Raw genomic sequence first — 14,023 nt, forward strand, 5'->3', positions numbered from 1 at the left:
AGAGAAAATTGTAAAACTGTGAAAACTGTATCTGTGCACCTGTAAAAATAAAAAAATATACTAAGATCTAATTGAGAACTGCAAGGGTATACAAATTTCATCGTGCCGAAGTTAGTTAGTTCTACTCGACTGGAAACAGTCTATATTCTGCGTAGCCGCCGGACTGAATTTAGATTAATGGGCCTCATTTGGCTATAGTTCCGCACCACTTCCCCCGATAACCTTTATCACCTACCGTCTGGTAGCTATTCCATAATCGCAGTCAATATACAAAGTGGAGTCATGGCGGCACAAAGCAAACTGGCGGAGATCGCCTTCAATTGTACCTGCCAGGAGTATATACATCCCTGGACCTCGAGCTGTGCCTGTTCAGCGGCTGGAATGATGATGTCCATATTTCCAGCGAGCCTACGCATCTATGGCACTGTGTATCTGGTAAGTTTATTACTTGGAGATACTAAAAAAAGGGTCAAACGATTGGTTTATATATAATTCATAATTCATAGAAGAAAGTTCCCAGATAAATGTGAAACTGCAGACGTTTCCCCCAAGTCTGTAGCCTACCTTTGGGCAGGCATTTTTAAATACTCTTTGATCTTCTCTACTCTTTCTTAAACCTTATGTATCCATATACGAATTTGCGCAAAGCTGGCATTATAATTAACAGCATACTAAACAAAGCAAACCAGGAGTTTACTGATCTTTAATCCGAGTATCAACAGTCAGTTGTGAGAAAGCAAAGTTATTGTTAGTTCGAGATCTCAACGCGCAACTTAAACGAAATAAAATTTTGTACTACATTTTCTATGGCGAATAACAAAACAGTAATCACAGGTGAGGAGCTCCTCCAGCGTAGTTGTCGCAAGAAAATGGACCTCATCCGCCATCTGATACGCCAAAAGAATTCTGCCGAAGATCGTGCCCTATGCAAAAGTTGGCTTAGTTATCTCAATAGTTGTGCTGAGCATCAGGCCAGGGCACGCGATTGCGTACTGGACCAGATGGTGCGGCAACTGCGACTGGTGGGCCGCCTGTCGAAGCCCTTCACTACTCACGTCAAATGCCGCACTGATCTACGTCTGCTCCTCGACGAGGAGGGGCGGCAACGATTGCTCCGCTTCAGTCCGCCGGAGGTAGAGGCGCCCAAGCCCTCTACGGAGAGTCTGTTCCGCCGCAGCCGAAGCAGGCGACCGTCTCCTTTCGCTTGGCCCCAGAGAGTTGAGCACCTAAATACGCTGGAGAAGCAATACCGACGGGAGGAGCGAGGGCTATGGTTTAATGAGACTTCCGTCAGCTCGCAGCCCAAAGAAGGCACCGGAATCAAGGAGGTTAGAGTCCAGGTGGGCCAGAGGGATCGCGATCTGTTGGATCGAGCACGCAAGAGGCAGGAGATAAAGAAGAAACGAGATAGAGAGCGCCAGCGGGTTCTAAACGATGGTCTCCATTGGGCGGCAGAGCAGCGTCAGTTAGACCTCCAGCGAAAGGCAGAGGCCCGCCAGCTACGAGAGAGTCGTTTACTCGAGCAGCAGCTAAAGGTCAAGGAACGTCGTGATCATGAGCGCTATCTAATGAACAAGAGACGGGAAGCACAGAGCCCGCGTCCTCTACCCCGAAAGGATCACTTAAGCAAGGTGCCAGCTCATCACCAAAGACAAGATAAAGCTAAAGAGGTCGAAAAGAAAGTGAAGTTAGAAGAGCCAGTCCAAGAAGCCAGGAAGAATGTTAAGTGTCAGACATTTCACAGGTCATGCTCTCTGCCCCTTGCTACCAACTGTGGACATTGCGATGTCCGTGAGCAGCAATCCGTCTTGCGGGCGGAGAATGTCAAGCAAAAGGTGATGGCCTATGAAGGACTCAAGCAGTTTCACCGCGAAAAAGCGCTGGCTGAACGAGCGCGTCTGAAGGAGGAGCGGTTGGATCGAGAGCAAGCTGATAACCGCAGACAGATCGCAAAAGGGGAAAGGAGGAGTCAGAAAGATAAAAGCAAGTTTCACAAGGAGCAGGAAGCGAACCAGGAAGAACCGACAGATGCACTGAATGTGATCGGTTCAAAAACGAAGAGGGGAGAAGACAGTAAAAGAAAAGTTAAATTTGAAAGAAACCAAGAATTCAAAGAGAACGAGTCACAAGAAAAATCAGAAAATAGAGAGACGGAAAATGGAGACGACTCCTTTAATTCTAGGGAGAAAAGGATGCTGGCAAAATGGATCAATCTTCAAAAGAAGTATGACGTACCAGTAGGAGAATTAAGTCCGGCACAAGAAAGGGAAAGAAGGAAGGAAGAAATAAGAGCTAAAAAAGAGTTCCTAAGAGAGGCCAGTGAGCAAACAGAGCCGATCAGTGAAGAAGCTCTACCCAAACGTAAAGAAGAAAAGCTGTCGGGCCAAAGCATTGAAGAGGAACGCTTGAATAATGACCACAATAAAGTCAAAAAACAGACCAAGAAGAGGAATATGGAGGAGCAGCCACCAGAAGACAGGATGTCACAGCAATCAGATAGCGATATGGTTGTTCAACAAGCACATGAAAAATTCCTGAACCTGGCCGCGGAGTTATGTCAAAAGAGTGAGCCTAAAGCAGACCCATATGGAGATCTCCAAAGTTGTTTGAAAAAAATCCAGATAGAGAGGGACCTGCTTACTAAGCAGATCAGAGACCGCTGTGAGGAGTTTAAAAAGCAAAAGACTTTGGCAAGGGCAGAGGGGGGATCCACGCGGAAAAGGGATCTCATTTCTTACTCTTTAAAAATGGCTCAAGACAACCGGATGCAAGCAAAGATCATCAAAAAGAAATGCTTGCAGGAGCTTCAGAATGTTGAGCATGCACTACAGAAGATTCAATATGCGGGAGATGATTTAACTTTGGAGGTCGAAGCCGATGATAGATTGCCTAAAGATATAGAGGAGCTATCCGAGAAATGTATTAGGGTAGAATTATTCAAAAATCAGACCGAGAAGAGATATATGGAGGAGCAGCCACTAGAGGACTGCAAGTCAGAGCAATCAGATAGCGATATAGCTGTTCGTCAAGCACATGAAAACTTTCTGAACCAGGTCGAGCAAATATGTCAAGAGCGGAAGCCTCTCCAGAGTAGTTTGAAGAAGAACCAGAAAGAGAAGGACCTGCTCACAAAGCAAATCTGTGAAAGCTGTGAAGAGATCCAGAAGCAGAAGCATTTGCCTAGGGTAAAAGGGGGATCTACAAAGAAAAGGGATCTTATCTCAAGCTCCCGGAAAATATCTCAAGAGAACTGGAAGCAAGAAAATATCTTGAGGTACAAATGCTTGCTGGAGCTTCTAGATGTTGAGGCAATATTAAATAGGATTCAATCTGTGGGAGAAGATGCAACCACTGAAGGTGACGGCCGATCGCATTCCAAAGAAAGTCACGTCGGGTCAATTCAGACGCCAAAGGATCAGCCTCTTCAAGCGGGAGACCGGGAGCGCACTGAGATGGAGTCCAAAGGTGAGGATCTCCCTCAACTGAATTCATTTCGCGTCTACAAAGAAGTGGACGATTTAGTACCTAAACCTCCCATCCCACGAATGGCTTTGCCCGAGAAGAAAATTTATTCAGGAAGCATCGTATCCTACTGTACCAAAACTGGCAGGAAGCGTTATCCGCATATCAGCCAAGGTCGACACATCCAAATGAAGAAACAGATGCTCCATCGCCAGACTTTCTCTCAACTCTTGAGCGGATCACGACCAACAGAACTTAATCAAGAAACACTGGCTGCCCAGAATAGTATTTTGCAGAGGAAGTTGTCCGACGCTAAGAAGATCACGGTAAACAATCTTATTCATAAAAACTTGACGCAGAAAGCTGGGCAATTAGTCGATTATTTTCTGTATGAAAAGGCCAAAGCCCAAGAAGACATAAAGCCACCCAGGCACGTTTTCCAATCTCTTATCGATCCCCTCCTTCAAGGCATGGAAAATGTTTCGCCTAAAGTCCTGAAGACCATTTCCCATTTAGATGGCCAGATGGAAACACAGCTTTCTAACCTGAATAATTGTACTTTCGGAAGACAAGAAATTAGACAGCAAGTCACCTATGAGCAGTCAGGGGAGCAGTTGAGCGGACTGGACCGTGAGCACCTTGTTTTAGAGCTATTGAACCATTTTTGCGACCTGGACCCACAGCTAAACAAGATCCTCCAGAGAATCGATAAACTCTACAGAACATGGAAAGATCTGCGACTTGGCTTGCAGTAAAACGGATATACTTTATAAGGTGTCCTGAAATAATAGTTTATGTTTATTTACTATTAATTTAGTTTTGTTTAATTCATTAAAATGTTAATATTAACAAAATCAATAATTATACGTAATTCCCAATTATTTATACCTATTCTAGCTGGCTTTAATCATGAGGGGCCGCATACCATCGCTTAAGGACGTCAGACGCACTGCAGCTGGCATTCTTCAGTCAACGGCGTTTCTCTCATTAAATGGAAGCCTTTTCATTCTAGCCATTTGCCTGGTGCGGCAGTTGCTGGGTGGATTCTACTTCAGCACCGCTTCTTTGATACCTTCACTCTTGGTCAGCTCCATATCGTTGGCCGCCGAGCGACCAGAGCGCCGAACTGCACTGGCCATGTATGTGGCCAACGTAGGCATCGAGACGCTGTGGAAGATGCTGGAGTCCCGGGGACTGGTTCGGTCCATTCCTAATGGCCAGGTGCTCATCATGGGTCTGAGTGTCACAGCCCTGATGTACATGTACCGCGCCGGTCTGCACAAGACAGTGGCCAAGGATGCCACTTTCAAAGGATTGGGTGTGATAGTGGGCAAAGAGGAGGAGGGTCCACTAAAGACGCCTACGGTGACCACCTCACAGAGCTCTCGCCAGCGACCCCTGAACTTCCGCAGCATCACCGCGTACCTGCAGCTCTACGATCGGTTTCTGACCACCAAGCATCCCAGTTGTCCGCACAAAAGAGGCTGTGCGCCGTATGCCCTCCTCGGCGGACTGAAGCCTTTCCTGGGCGGCGTGGGTCTCCAGGTGGGCCTCAAGCTGCTGCTCAACATTCCCAAGATATTCCAGCTCAAGATGCAGTGGCGCAAGCAGATCTTCAACAAGGGATCCCTGCAACTGGGCCTGGCGCTGGGCATCTTCTCGTTGCTTTTTAAGGTGGGTTATGTAAACTCTCAAATTATATTTCATTACCATTTTCACCGATCCTTTTAGACAACTTCCTGTGGCCTGCGTCATAGCTGTGGATACGACAGTGCCATCTTCGCCATTCCGGCTGGCCTCCTCGGTTCGATTGGCCTCCTGCAGTTTCCAAACACCACGGTGGCTCTCTACCTGATGTGGAAGTCCCTGCAGCTCTTGTACAACTGGGGCGCCGCTGAGGGATGGGTTCCCGAGGTGCCACACTTCGCAATGATACTGTATGGGCTTTTCACTGCTGTGCTCTGCCATGCGACCATATTGGAAGCGCAATCCATGCGGCCCAGCTACTACAAGTTTATTGAAACCATTTCCGGCAGCCGCCTTAGCAGGTTCAATTTAAAGCCCTTCGAGGCTTTTGGAGTTGGAAGCCAGGACCAGGCAAACCAAGTGATCAACAAACTGGGCATTGTCTGGAATTCACCTTACCCAAAATTCGCCATGAGTGTCTAGAATATTGCTTAGGCGATGCCTATATATTAGTCACATTTTTACTTATTATCAAGCCTTTTTCCCATTTAATTAGTATTGTTAAAATAAAGATTTTAATATTTTAATTTGTAATTAAGCTTTTTTATTCTTCCGAAGAGAGCCCAATGCGGAACTAAGAGAATTCCAAGGCAATAAACGCACATGTAGGTGAGCTCTTGGGAGTTGATAAGAATCCCAACCAGCTGTGGGTGACGCAGCGTCAACAAACCGATCGGCCATCGAACAGCCAAAGCTAACTTTCGGCTCGCGTGGATGCGATAAGCGCCGCATCGCATCCGACGCACTTCAGCCGAGCCACTTGCGTGGAATTTGGGGAGAGGGCTGATTACAGCCGGAATGGAATGGAATGAAGCTCATAAGGTGCGTCCACACGTTCCGCTCACTTGGCCAAGTCGTGACGGGAGTTAGTTCTATTTTGATGGCCGACAAGGTCCGAACGTGAAATTTCAGATTAAACCACATAATAAACTCTTAAACTTAGCTGGAACAACAAACTATTTGGTGAGTATTTGTACAATAGAGACATGAAATTATGTATTTGGACCCCCTTTTAAATATTACAACATTTTAAGATATTTTTATTTCCATTTATGTTTCCCTGGAAAATCCAATCAACAGCTGAATCTTGGTGGTTGTCCAGCAGCAGCTGATCCAGGAAATGCTGTAGCGGATATTCCTGGAAACCGAGGAGCTTGAAACCCAAAAGAGGCTACTACTGATAACACGGAACCTTGGCAGCCTTCGTGACCCATTACGGAAAGTTCTCCGCCTGAAATTACATTGAAACCGGGCGGAGTCTCACAAATCCGGAAAATCAAATCGAAGTAGAGCGTTCAGATTAAGTTAGCATAGCGTGGCACCTTCGCACTTTTCGGCGATAGGCCCCTTCCCGATAAGCTTTATCATCTCCACGGAGCTATAATTCGATAATCGTCGTCCACCGAGCAGAAGTCAATATTCAAAGTAGATCATGGCTGTCCAGAGTAAACTGGCGGAAATCGCCTTCAATTGCAGCTGTCATGAGTACAATCACCCGTGGACCTCGAGCTGTGCCTGCGCCGCGGCGGGCATGATGCTCTCCGAGATTCCCCCCAGTCTGCGCACCTACGCCACTGTTTACCTGGTAAGTTGAGAATGGGCTAAAATTAGCAAGAATTTGGCACCTGCACAAAATTGATACGGTACGAAGTTCGTGTTTTAATAGGGAACTCTTAAAAGAGAACTGATTGCAAGTACTAGTTGTACTTAACAAAAACTATATAAAATTTCCCAAGACTCTTTTAAATTTCAAAATATCTAAAGAAGAGATTGGAAATTATATTTATATTATTTACTTATAAACATAAACAGAATATTTAGGATTCACAATCTAATCTGTCTTTTTCTTCACAGTTGGCGCTGGTCATGAGGGGTCGCATACCCTCGCTCAAGGACCTTGGACGCACCGCCGCCGGTATCCTGCAGTCGACAGCTTTCCTTTCGTTGAACGGAGGCCTCTTCGTCTTTTGCGTGTGTTTCCTGAGACAGCTACTCGGCGGATTCTACTTCGGAACGGTGGCTTGGCTACCCTCCTTTATTTCCAGTTTCATTTCCTTGGCCGCCGAGCGACCAGAACGACGTGCCCCACTGGCCATGTATGTGGCCAACGTGGGCATCGAGACGCTGTGGAAGATGATGGAGTCCCGGGGACTGGTTCGGTCCATTCCCAATGGCCAGGTGCTCATCATGGGTCTGAGTGTCACAGCCCTGATGTACATGTACCGTGCTGGCCTGCACAAGACAGTGGCCAAGGATGCCACTTTCAAAGGATTGGGTGTGATAGTGGGCAAAGAGGAGGAGGGTCCATTAAAGACGCCAATGGTGACCACCTCACAGAGCTCTCGCCAGCGACCTCTGAACTTCCGCAGCATCACCGCGTACCTGCAGCTCTACGATCGCTTTCTGACCACCAAGCATCCCAGTTGTCCGCACAAAAGAGGCTGTGCGCCGTATGCCCTCCTCGGTGGACTGAAGCCTTTCCTGGGCGGCATGGGTCTCCAGGTGGGCCTCAAGCTGCTGCTGAACATTACCAAGATATTCCAGCTTAAAATGCAGTGGCGCAAGCAGATCTTCAACAAGGGATCCCTGCAGTTGGGCCTGGCTCTAGGCATCTTCTCGCTGCTCTTTAAGGTGAGGAAATCCTTACAACTTCTGTTAAACTAAATCTTTTTTAGCATAGTTCGTAAAATATTAGAATATCCGGCATTAAGTAATTTTTCAGTTATTTATTATATATCTTATATTATCTATATCTTATCATCGTCTTGCAGACAACTTCCTGTGGCCTGCGTCATAGCTGTGGATACGACAGTGCCCTCTTTGCCATTCCGGCTGGCCTCCTGGGTTCGATTGGCCTCCTAAATTTCCCCAACACCACGGTGGCTCTTTACCTGATGTGGAAGTCCCTGCAGCTCCTGTACAACTGGGGCGTGGCCGAGGGCAAGGTGCCCGAGGTGCCGCACTTCTCCATGCTGATGTACGGATTCTTCACGGCCGTGCTCTTCCACTCGGCCATCCTGGAGGCACGCTCACTGCGGCCCAGCTACTACAAGTTCCTGCAGAACATCTCCGGCAACCGGATCAGCCGCTTCAACGTGAAGTCCTTCGAGGAGTATGGGCTGAAGAGCCAGGACCAGATCAACTACGTGATCAAGAAGCTGGGCATCGATATGACCTCACCCTATCCCATTTGCGCCCTGACCGTCTAGAGTGTTTCCCTCCGCTTTCTGTAAAACGCGAGCCAAACAAATAATAAAATGTGTAACAAAAAGATGCAGCAAAACTTTAAATTAAATGCCCGACGCAGAATGGCCATTAAGGACTTTTATGCGAGGAGCCGCAGAGTGGGGGCCGGCATCAATCACGGAGTCAACAAGCCGCTGGTACCCCTTGACTACCCCTCAGAACCCCAAAACATCCCCAGTCCCACACCCCAATCTCAACCCCAGAGCCGCAGCCTCACCGCTGTGACAACTCTAGACGGCGGCTCCGCGCTGCTCAATTATTTACATTTATATGTCATATAAATTTATTGCCCACCATAACTCAGCCGGGCCGAGGCGAGCCGGGATGAGCTGAGCTGGGCAGGGCTGAGACCAAGTGGAGATACCCGAAATGCAGCTACAAATTCACTAAAAAAAAAATAATAATAAAGCACAAGACCAAATGAATAAAATGGGTCTGAATCTGTGAGCATTCAAAGCTGTAAATACCCTGAAATAAATATATTCGGTGTTTTACCAAAAAATAAAAAAAATACAAGCTGGCCAATATACTTTGGTTTATTGTTGAGAATTTTAAAGAACGGTAAATATATAAATATAGATTTTTTAGAGAATATTCGACAGTAAATATATTCATTTGAGTATAAATAAATCTTATACTCATTGGATTTTATTTATTATTGTTATGAGTTTACCATTAAGAGGGAAATTCAATGCATAAATTCTTTTAAAATAAGCTTTAAAGGTTTTAAATTATTTAGATTTAATATAAAAGAAACAAAGGGTAATAACAAATACCTTCCCTTCTTTCTACACTACAAAGTATCATCCTGAGCGCTGCACTTCCTTTTCGGAGTGCCTACCCTCTTGGAGGGTATAATAAGCTCAGTTTCAGTGTTTCAGTGCCTCCTCGCCTAATGATCATCTCGGACAGGAGGAGTACCGAGAGGAGAAGCTCTCTAACTGGCAGCGGAACCGAAACACAGAGGCCGAGGCTTAGCAAATGAATTATAGGCTCGGGTAAATTTAATGTGGCACTTAGTTATCGACGGGGAGCGGGGAGCGGTGGCAGGAGGGGGGCCTTTATTTTTATGCGAATCATAATAAGGCAAGCCGGCTAAGCGACTTCCTTCCGCTTCGCAGCCTGACCCGTGGCTGTTTGTCTTTGGTGATTTTCGTTTTTAAATTGAGTTGAAAATAATGAAAATGCAAATTTTCTCGGCCAGCTGCTGTTGGCCATGCCACGTCACTTGGCCCAGGGCCCTGCACTTGTGCAGGCGGCGGCACAAGTATTTATGAAATTTATATGCATGTCGGTTGGTCGGTTGGCTAGGACGAGGATGGGGATGAGTCCGTGGAGGAGCTGTCTTCGCGCCAAGTCAACAGCATGGAAAATACAAATGAAGCCAGTGACAAATCTCATTAATCACGGTGCCGGGGCGGATTAGGGGGCGTGGTGCGGCACTGGCTGAATGGGTGCAGCTGTTGGCGCCTCGAAATCTGGGATTATCAGCTTAGCAGTTGCAGTTGTTTCCGCCGCTCGCGCCGCAGCTACTTGTTGTTACTACTCCTCAAGGGAGCCCAGGGCCAGGCTTCTGCAGAAAGTGCATATAAATTGAATATTATAAATTTTCTTATTTTGCAACTGCTGCTCTCACTTAGCTGCTGCCAAGTTGTAACTTCATTTAAGTCAATCGCTCTTTCTCTGTGCCACACAAATTGTAAACAAGGGAATTATGCAAATGAATAAATTCCCGCCCCAAGGCGCTGTAATGAAATATTATCGAGCCCCCAAGCTCCATCGAGCAAATCGAACAGAAAATGAACTTTCAACTGTCAGAAAAAGTAAAAAAAAAAGAGAAAAAATATACAAGGCAAGGCAAAAACAGTGCGAAAAAGGTAAGAAATAGGAGCTCTTTACATCTTGGCCGAGAATTTCGTGTTGCCATAAATTTCATTTGATATTTCTATGAACTGACAAGGTATGTCAACGCAAGATAAGCAGCCCAAAGCTGTCCGACTGCCGCCCCATATAAATGACACATTTTATCCCTTCGCAGGATGAATTTTTAATTAAAATTTGCAGTTGTGTCGGGCAAAGATTGAATGGGAAAGTCTAACCCAGAAATGCATAGCAAATAAATAAACAAACCGTTTCTTAAGGAGCCCAAATATATTCAGATATATGCCAAGTAATTTAGTCTTCATGTTATTGCATTTAAATGTAAATATACAGATGTATATATTACAATTTAAATAAATACAAATATTTCATTTGGTTACCCATTAACATTTTTAATATTTTCTAGAAAAATACATTTCATAAAAGTACACAGTCATATCTACAGACTGTATTTTTTAAGCAATCTAAAATCCATCTAAAATGGGCTAATATATATTATCTTGCTATCGGCTGTATTATTACGTTCACCTTATCTAAAAGTAGAGCCATTTCAACGCCGTACATATGAATTTTTAATTCTAAATGCAGAGCTATTAAATTTACTTTTTATTAAAAGAAATTTCCCCTATAAGTTCTAAATTTACATTTAATTATTTATTATTTGTTATTCATTTTATTCCCTCCATAATTACCCGAAAAATAACAATGTAGATAATATTGCCTATTTTATTTCGTCATTTTATTTTGGTCTGCTTGCCTTGAACGGGGTTTTATCTCTGCACAGCGAATTTATTTTGTGTAGTTTATTAACAACAAAATATGTTTATAGCATGAAAAGCAAAGTAAATATTATTTGAGCATTAGCCAGCTTTTAAAATCATATTTTAAGTAATTATAATTTTAATTGTTTATTAAATAAGTGCAAGTTATCAATTTATAATTAAGTGTGCTTTATAGCAAAATAAAATATAACATTTAGTAGCATAGATTTCTTATTAAAATAATAATTAAAATAAAAATATATAATATATTTAATTAAAATTTTTTAATATGTTACTTTCAGCCCTGATAGTCTTCAAGATCTAGATATTCATATAGAAATATAAGATATGATAGATTGTCTTGTACCAAATACCAGTTATAAAAACTAATAATAGCTTTAGGTTTCTTCAAACATTCAGATAAGATTAATCAGCATCAGCACATAAAATATACAAAAGCTCACTTTGAAATACAAATCAAGATACTTTTAGGTATCAAATTATTTTTTATTGTATTCTTAAGTAGTTCTTATAAAATGTAGTAAGTCTCGTTGAACATGGTTCTTTATATTTACAACAACTAAACTTAGTGACATATCTCGACACATACTATTTTGTTTAATTATTATCAAAGTTAAGAGGCCCATAAAGCGTGCAAAGACCAGCCAAAAATTGACCGATAAGAACCCATCAGAAGGCGAACATTCGAACGCTAATGGCTCCCAGGGTGCACTCGCCCTCAATGGGCCGCTCCTCCTCCTCCAGCTCCCGGCGCCGCACCAGCTGCAAGGGCACGCCCACGCGCAGGAACTCCAGGCCGGCGTTGATGAGGCTCAGCTGCAGCCAGATCAGGGACAGGCAGAGGCAGCTCCAGCTGCCAAAGGGAGGCGTCATGCCGGCGACTAGCTTGTGGACCCACTGTGGGATCGCTGGGATCAGGCACGAGCCAACCTTGTCGAAAACGTTTTGTTGCCGGGCTGTGATGATAACGAAATTCCCCTCGCCCGATAAGCTCGCTTCTGGCGGGCATTTGTGTCTCAACATTTGGGGGTTCAACGCGATTTCGCTCAAACTGCTCCATCGAACCTCTGCCGCAGCACGGTCCACTTTCCGTTCGTTTCGCTGGGGCGCTTCGGCTACGGCTTGGCCTCGGCTGGGACTCGGATTTGGTCGGGTGTGTTCGCAACAGGAAACAGGATGCGCAGGACGATACATGGAGAGCACGTAGTAGCATGCTCAGCGGGTGTTCCAGGTTCGAATGTTCCGTGGCGCTGCTAACTGGGTTAGTGGTACAAGTTCAGTTTGACGCATTCGCCCATCTCGTGTTCCAGTGCCACTCGTTCCTCAGCCATCGCTCACTCGGCAAGGATATGTGCATCCCGGTGGCAGGATAGCTCCTGGACCCCGGCTCAAAGGAAAGCGACTTCATCAGCTAGGCAAGCACACCCTTAGCCGTCTCTTTCTTCGCGGTTGCCATCTTCCCGGAGCATCCTTAATTGAAACTACATCGTTTACCTACTTGTAAGCCATCCTATCAGCATCTGCATCTGCTCCAGCGGGTCTTTGTCGCTATCTCTCTGCCTTTTGTTTGTTCTGGCCCAGCATATAGCCGGTGAGCCAGTGAGCCAGCCAGCCTCCCCGCCAGCCACCTCTTATCCATCTCCTTTGGCGGCGAATGCATCATTTGACAGGGGCGCACTCCCATCGCTTATTGGCAGAAGGCTTCCTGGGATCCATCTCGGGTGACGCCTTTGTTCTGTTCACCGCCCCTTCGTGGCCAAAAACGGCTCTTTTGTTATGCCAGCCGCTCGACGACGACAATTGCACTTGCTGATTGCCCTCATTTCAGACTTGAAATAATATTAAAAACTTTTACTCCGTCTCGCCTGCCGTCTGTCTGCCTCAGTATCACTCGCATCCCTAGTCCCAGCCTGCCCCTTTCTTTTGTCTTTGTCTTCGCCCATTCCGCTTGCCACATGCCGCATGCTGCTGCCTGCTGGCTGCCTTCTGCAATTGCAAGCCATGTTGCATGTTGAGACGACTCGAGTCGAGGCCCCCATCTTACGGCCGGGCTTTGATTCCCGAGCTTGTTCCACTTCTTGTTCTTGTTCCTGTCCCTCTTTTATTTACCACATAAATCACATGCCGGCAGGGACGAAAAGAGACATTTCTATATCTATCTACTTAAGGTTTTCACTGCTCGACTAGGAGCACTTCCTCTCCTGGGGCACTGGGCAAAAAAGTGTATTAATAAAGGTGAAAGCTGCTCCTGGGAGTTTGTTAATTCGCGAATTTTCATATCCTGTAAAGCCGGAAATATAAACGAATGGAAACTAAATTATAAATATAACTTTAATCTATATGTTTTTAAAGAATTATATATAAATTCTTAGATAGAACCATAAAATAGTACATTTCATAATAATTATTGTGATAATTCTGTAGATCTAATATCTTAACAATTTAAAAAACCTATAAACATTTCCAACAAGGAACCCTGAATAACTTTTTTTATAGTAATATATAGACTAGAATGTGCTCACATTATAAATTAAAATTATTTCCAATAAATATATAATTTAATCTCAGCGAAAACAAAACCAAAATTAGGCAAATAATTTTAGATCTCTTTCATTTGTAATATATAAATTATTCAAAAGGCCAACATGAATAGGATTGTTTATTTAATAAGAGCAAACCAATCACAGTTTAAACCAATTCTGTGGAAAAGCACATATAGAGTGTTAACATGAAATCGAAAGATAAATACATTAAATAACCATTAAAACTTGTAAAATGCTAATTAGGCAGGAAAATTCAAATAAATCTGATTTTTGTAGTTGTAGTTCTTCCAACTCTTAATAAATTTAAAGATTATAAAGTATACTGTATAATTTCTGGAGCCTTGTTCCTCAGTGCACTGTTTG

The 14,023-nt window shown here is 44.4% G+C and overlaps 4 protein-coding genes across 4 annotated transcripts; 3 read left to right on the forward strand and 1 right to left on the reverse strand.

Moving 5' to 3' along the window:
• The first annotated feature begins 282 nt into the window (after positions 1–282).
• Positions 283–5,631, forward strand: LOC108080998 (transmembrane protein 135-like). The gene is made up of 3 exons (XM_017175924.1): positions 283–435; positions 4,360–5,136; positions 5,194–5,631. Exons 1-3 carry the CDS (start codon positions 283–285, stop codon positions 5,629–5,631), a joined length of 1,368 nt encoding a protein of 455 aa, XP_017031413.1.
• On the forward strand, positions 709–4,254 carry LOC138928896 (trichohyalin). Its single transcript, XM_070287161.1, has one exon. The coding sequence runs from the start codon at positions 807–809 to the stop codon at positions 4,215–4,217; it is 3,411 nt and encodes a 1,136-aa protein (XP_070143262.1). The 5' UTR covers positions 709–806; the 3' UTR covers positions 4,218–4,254.
• Positions 5,632–5,879: 248 nt separating the features above from the next.
• On the forward strand, positions 5,880–8,666 carry LOC108080927 (transmembrane protein 135). The gene is made up of 4 exons (XM_017175830.3): positions 5,880–6,171; positions 6,289–6,793; positions 7,063–7,839; positions 7,980–8,666. The coding sequence occupies exons 2-4, from the start codon at positions 6,641–6,643 to the stop codon at positions 8,415–8,417; spliced, it is 1,368 nt and encodes a 455-aa protein (XP_017031319.1). The 5' UTR covers positions 5,880–6,171; positions 6,289–6,640; the 3' UTR covers positions 8,418–8,666.
• Positions 8,667–11,582: 2,916 nt separating this feature from the next.
• LOC108080995 (uncharacterized) lies at positions 11,583–12,058 on the reverse strand. The gene has a single exon (XM_017175921.3). It carries the CDS (start codon positions 11,988–11,990, stop codon positions 11,787–11,789), a length of 204 nt encoding a protein of 67 aa, XP_017031410.3. The 5' UTR covers positions 11,991–12,058; the 3' UTR covers positions 11,583–11,786.
• Between the last annotated feature and the right edge of the window lie 1,965 nt (positions 12,059–14,023).

This window comes from Drosophila kikkawai, chromosome 3R (genome assembly GCF_030179895.1).
Source record: "Drosophila kikkawai strain 14028-0561.14 chromosome 3R, DkikHiC1v2, whole genome shotgun sequence".
NCBI classification, from domain to species: Eukaryota; Metazoa; Arthropoda; class Insecta; order Diptera; family Drosophilidae; genus Drosophila; species Drosophila kikkawai.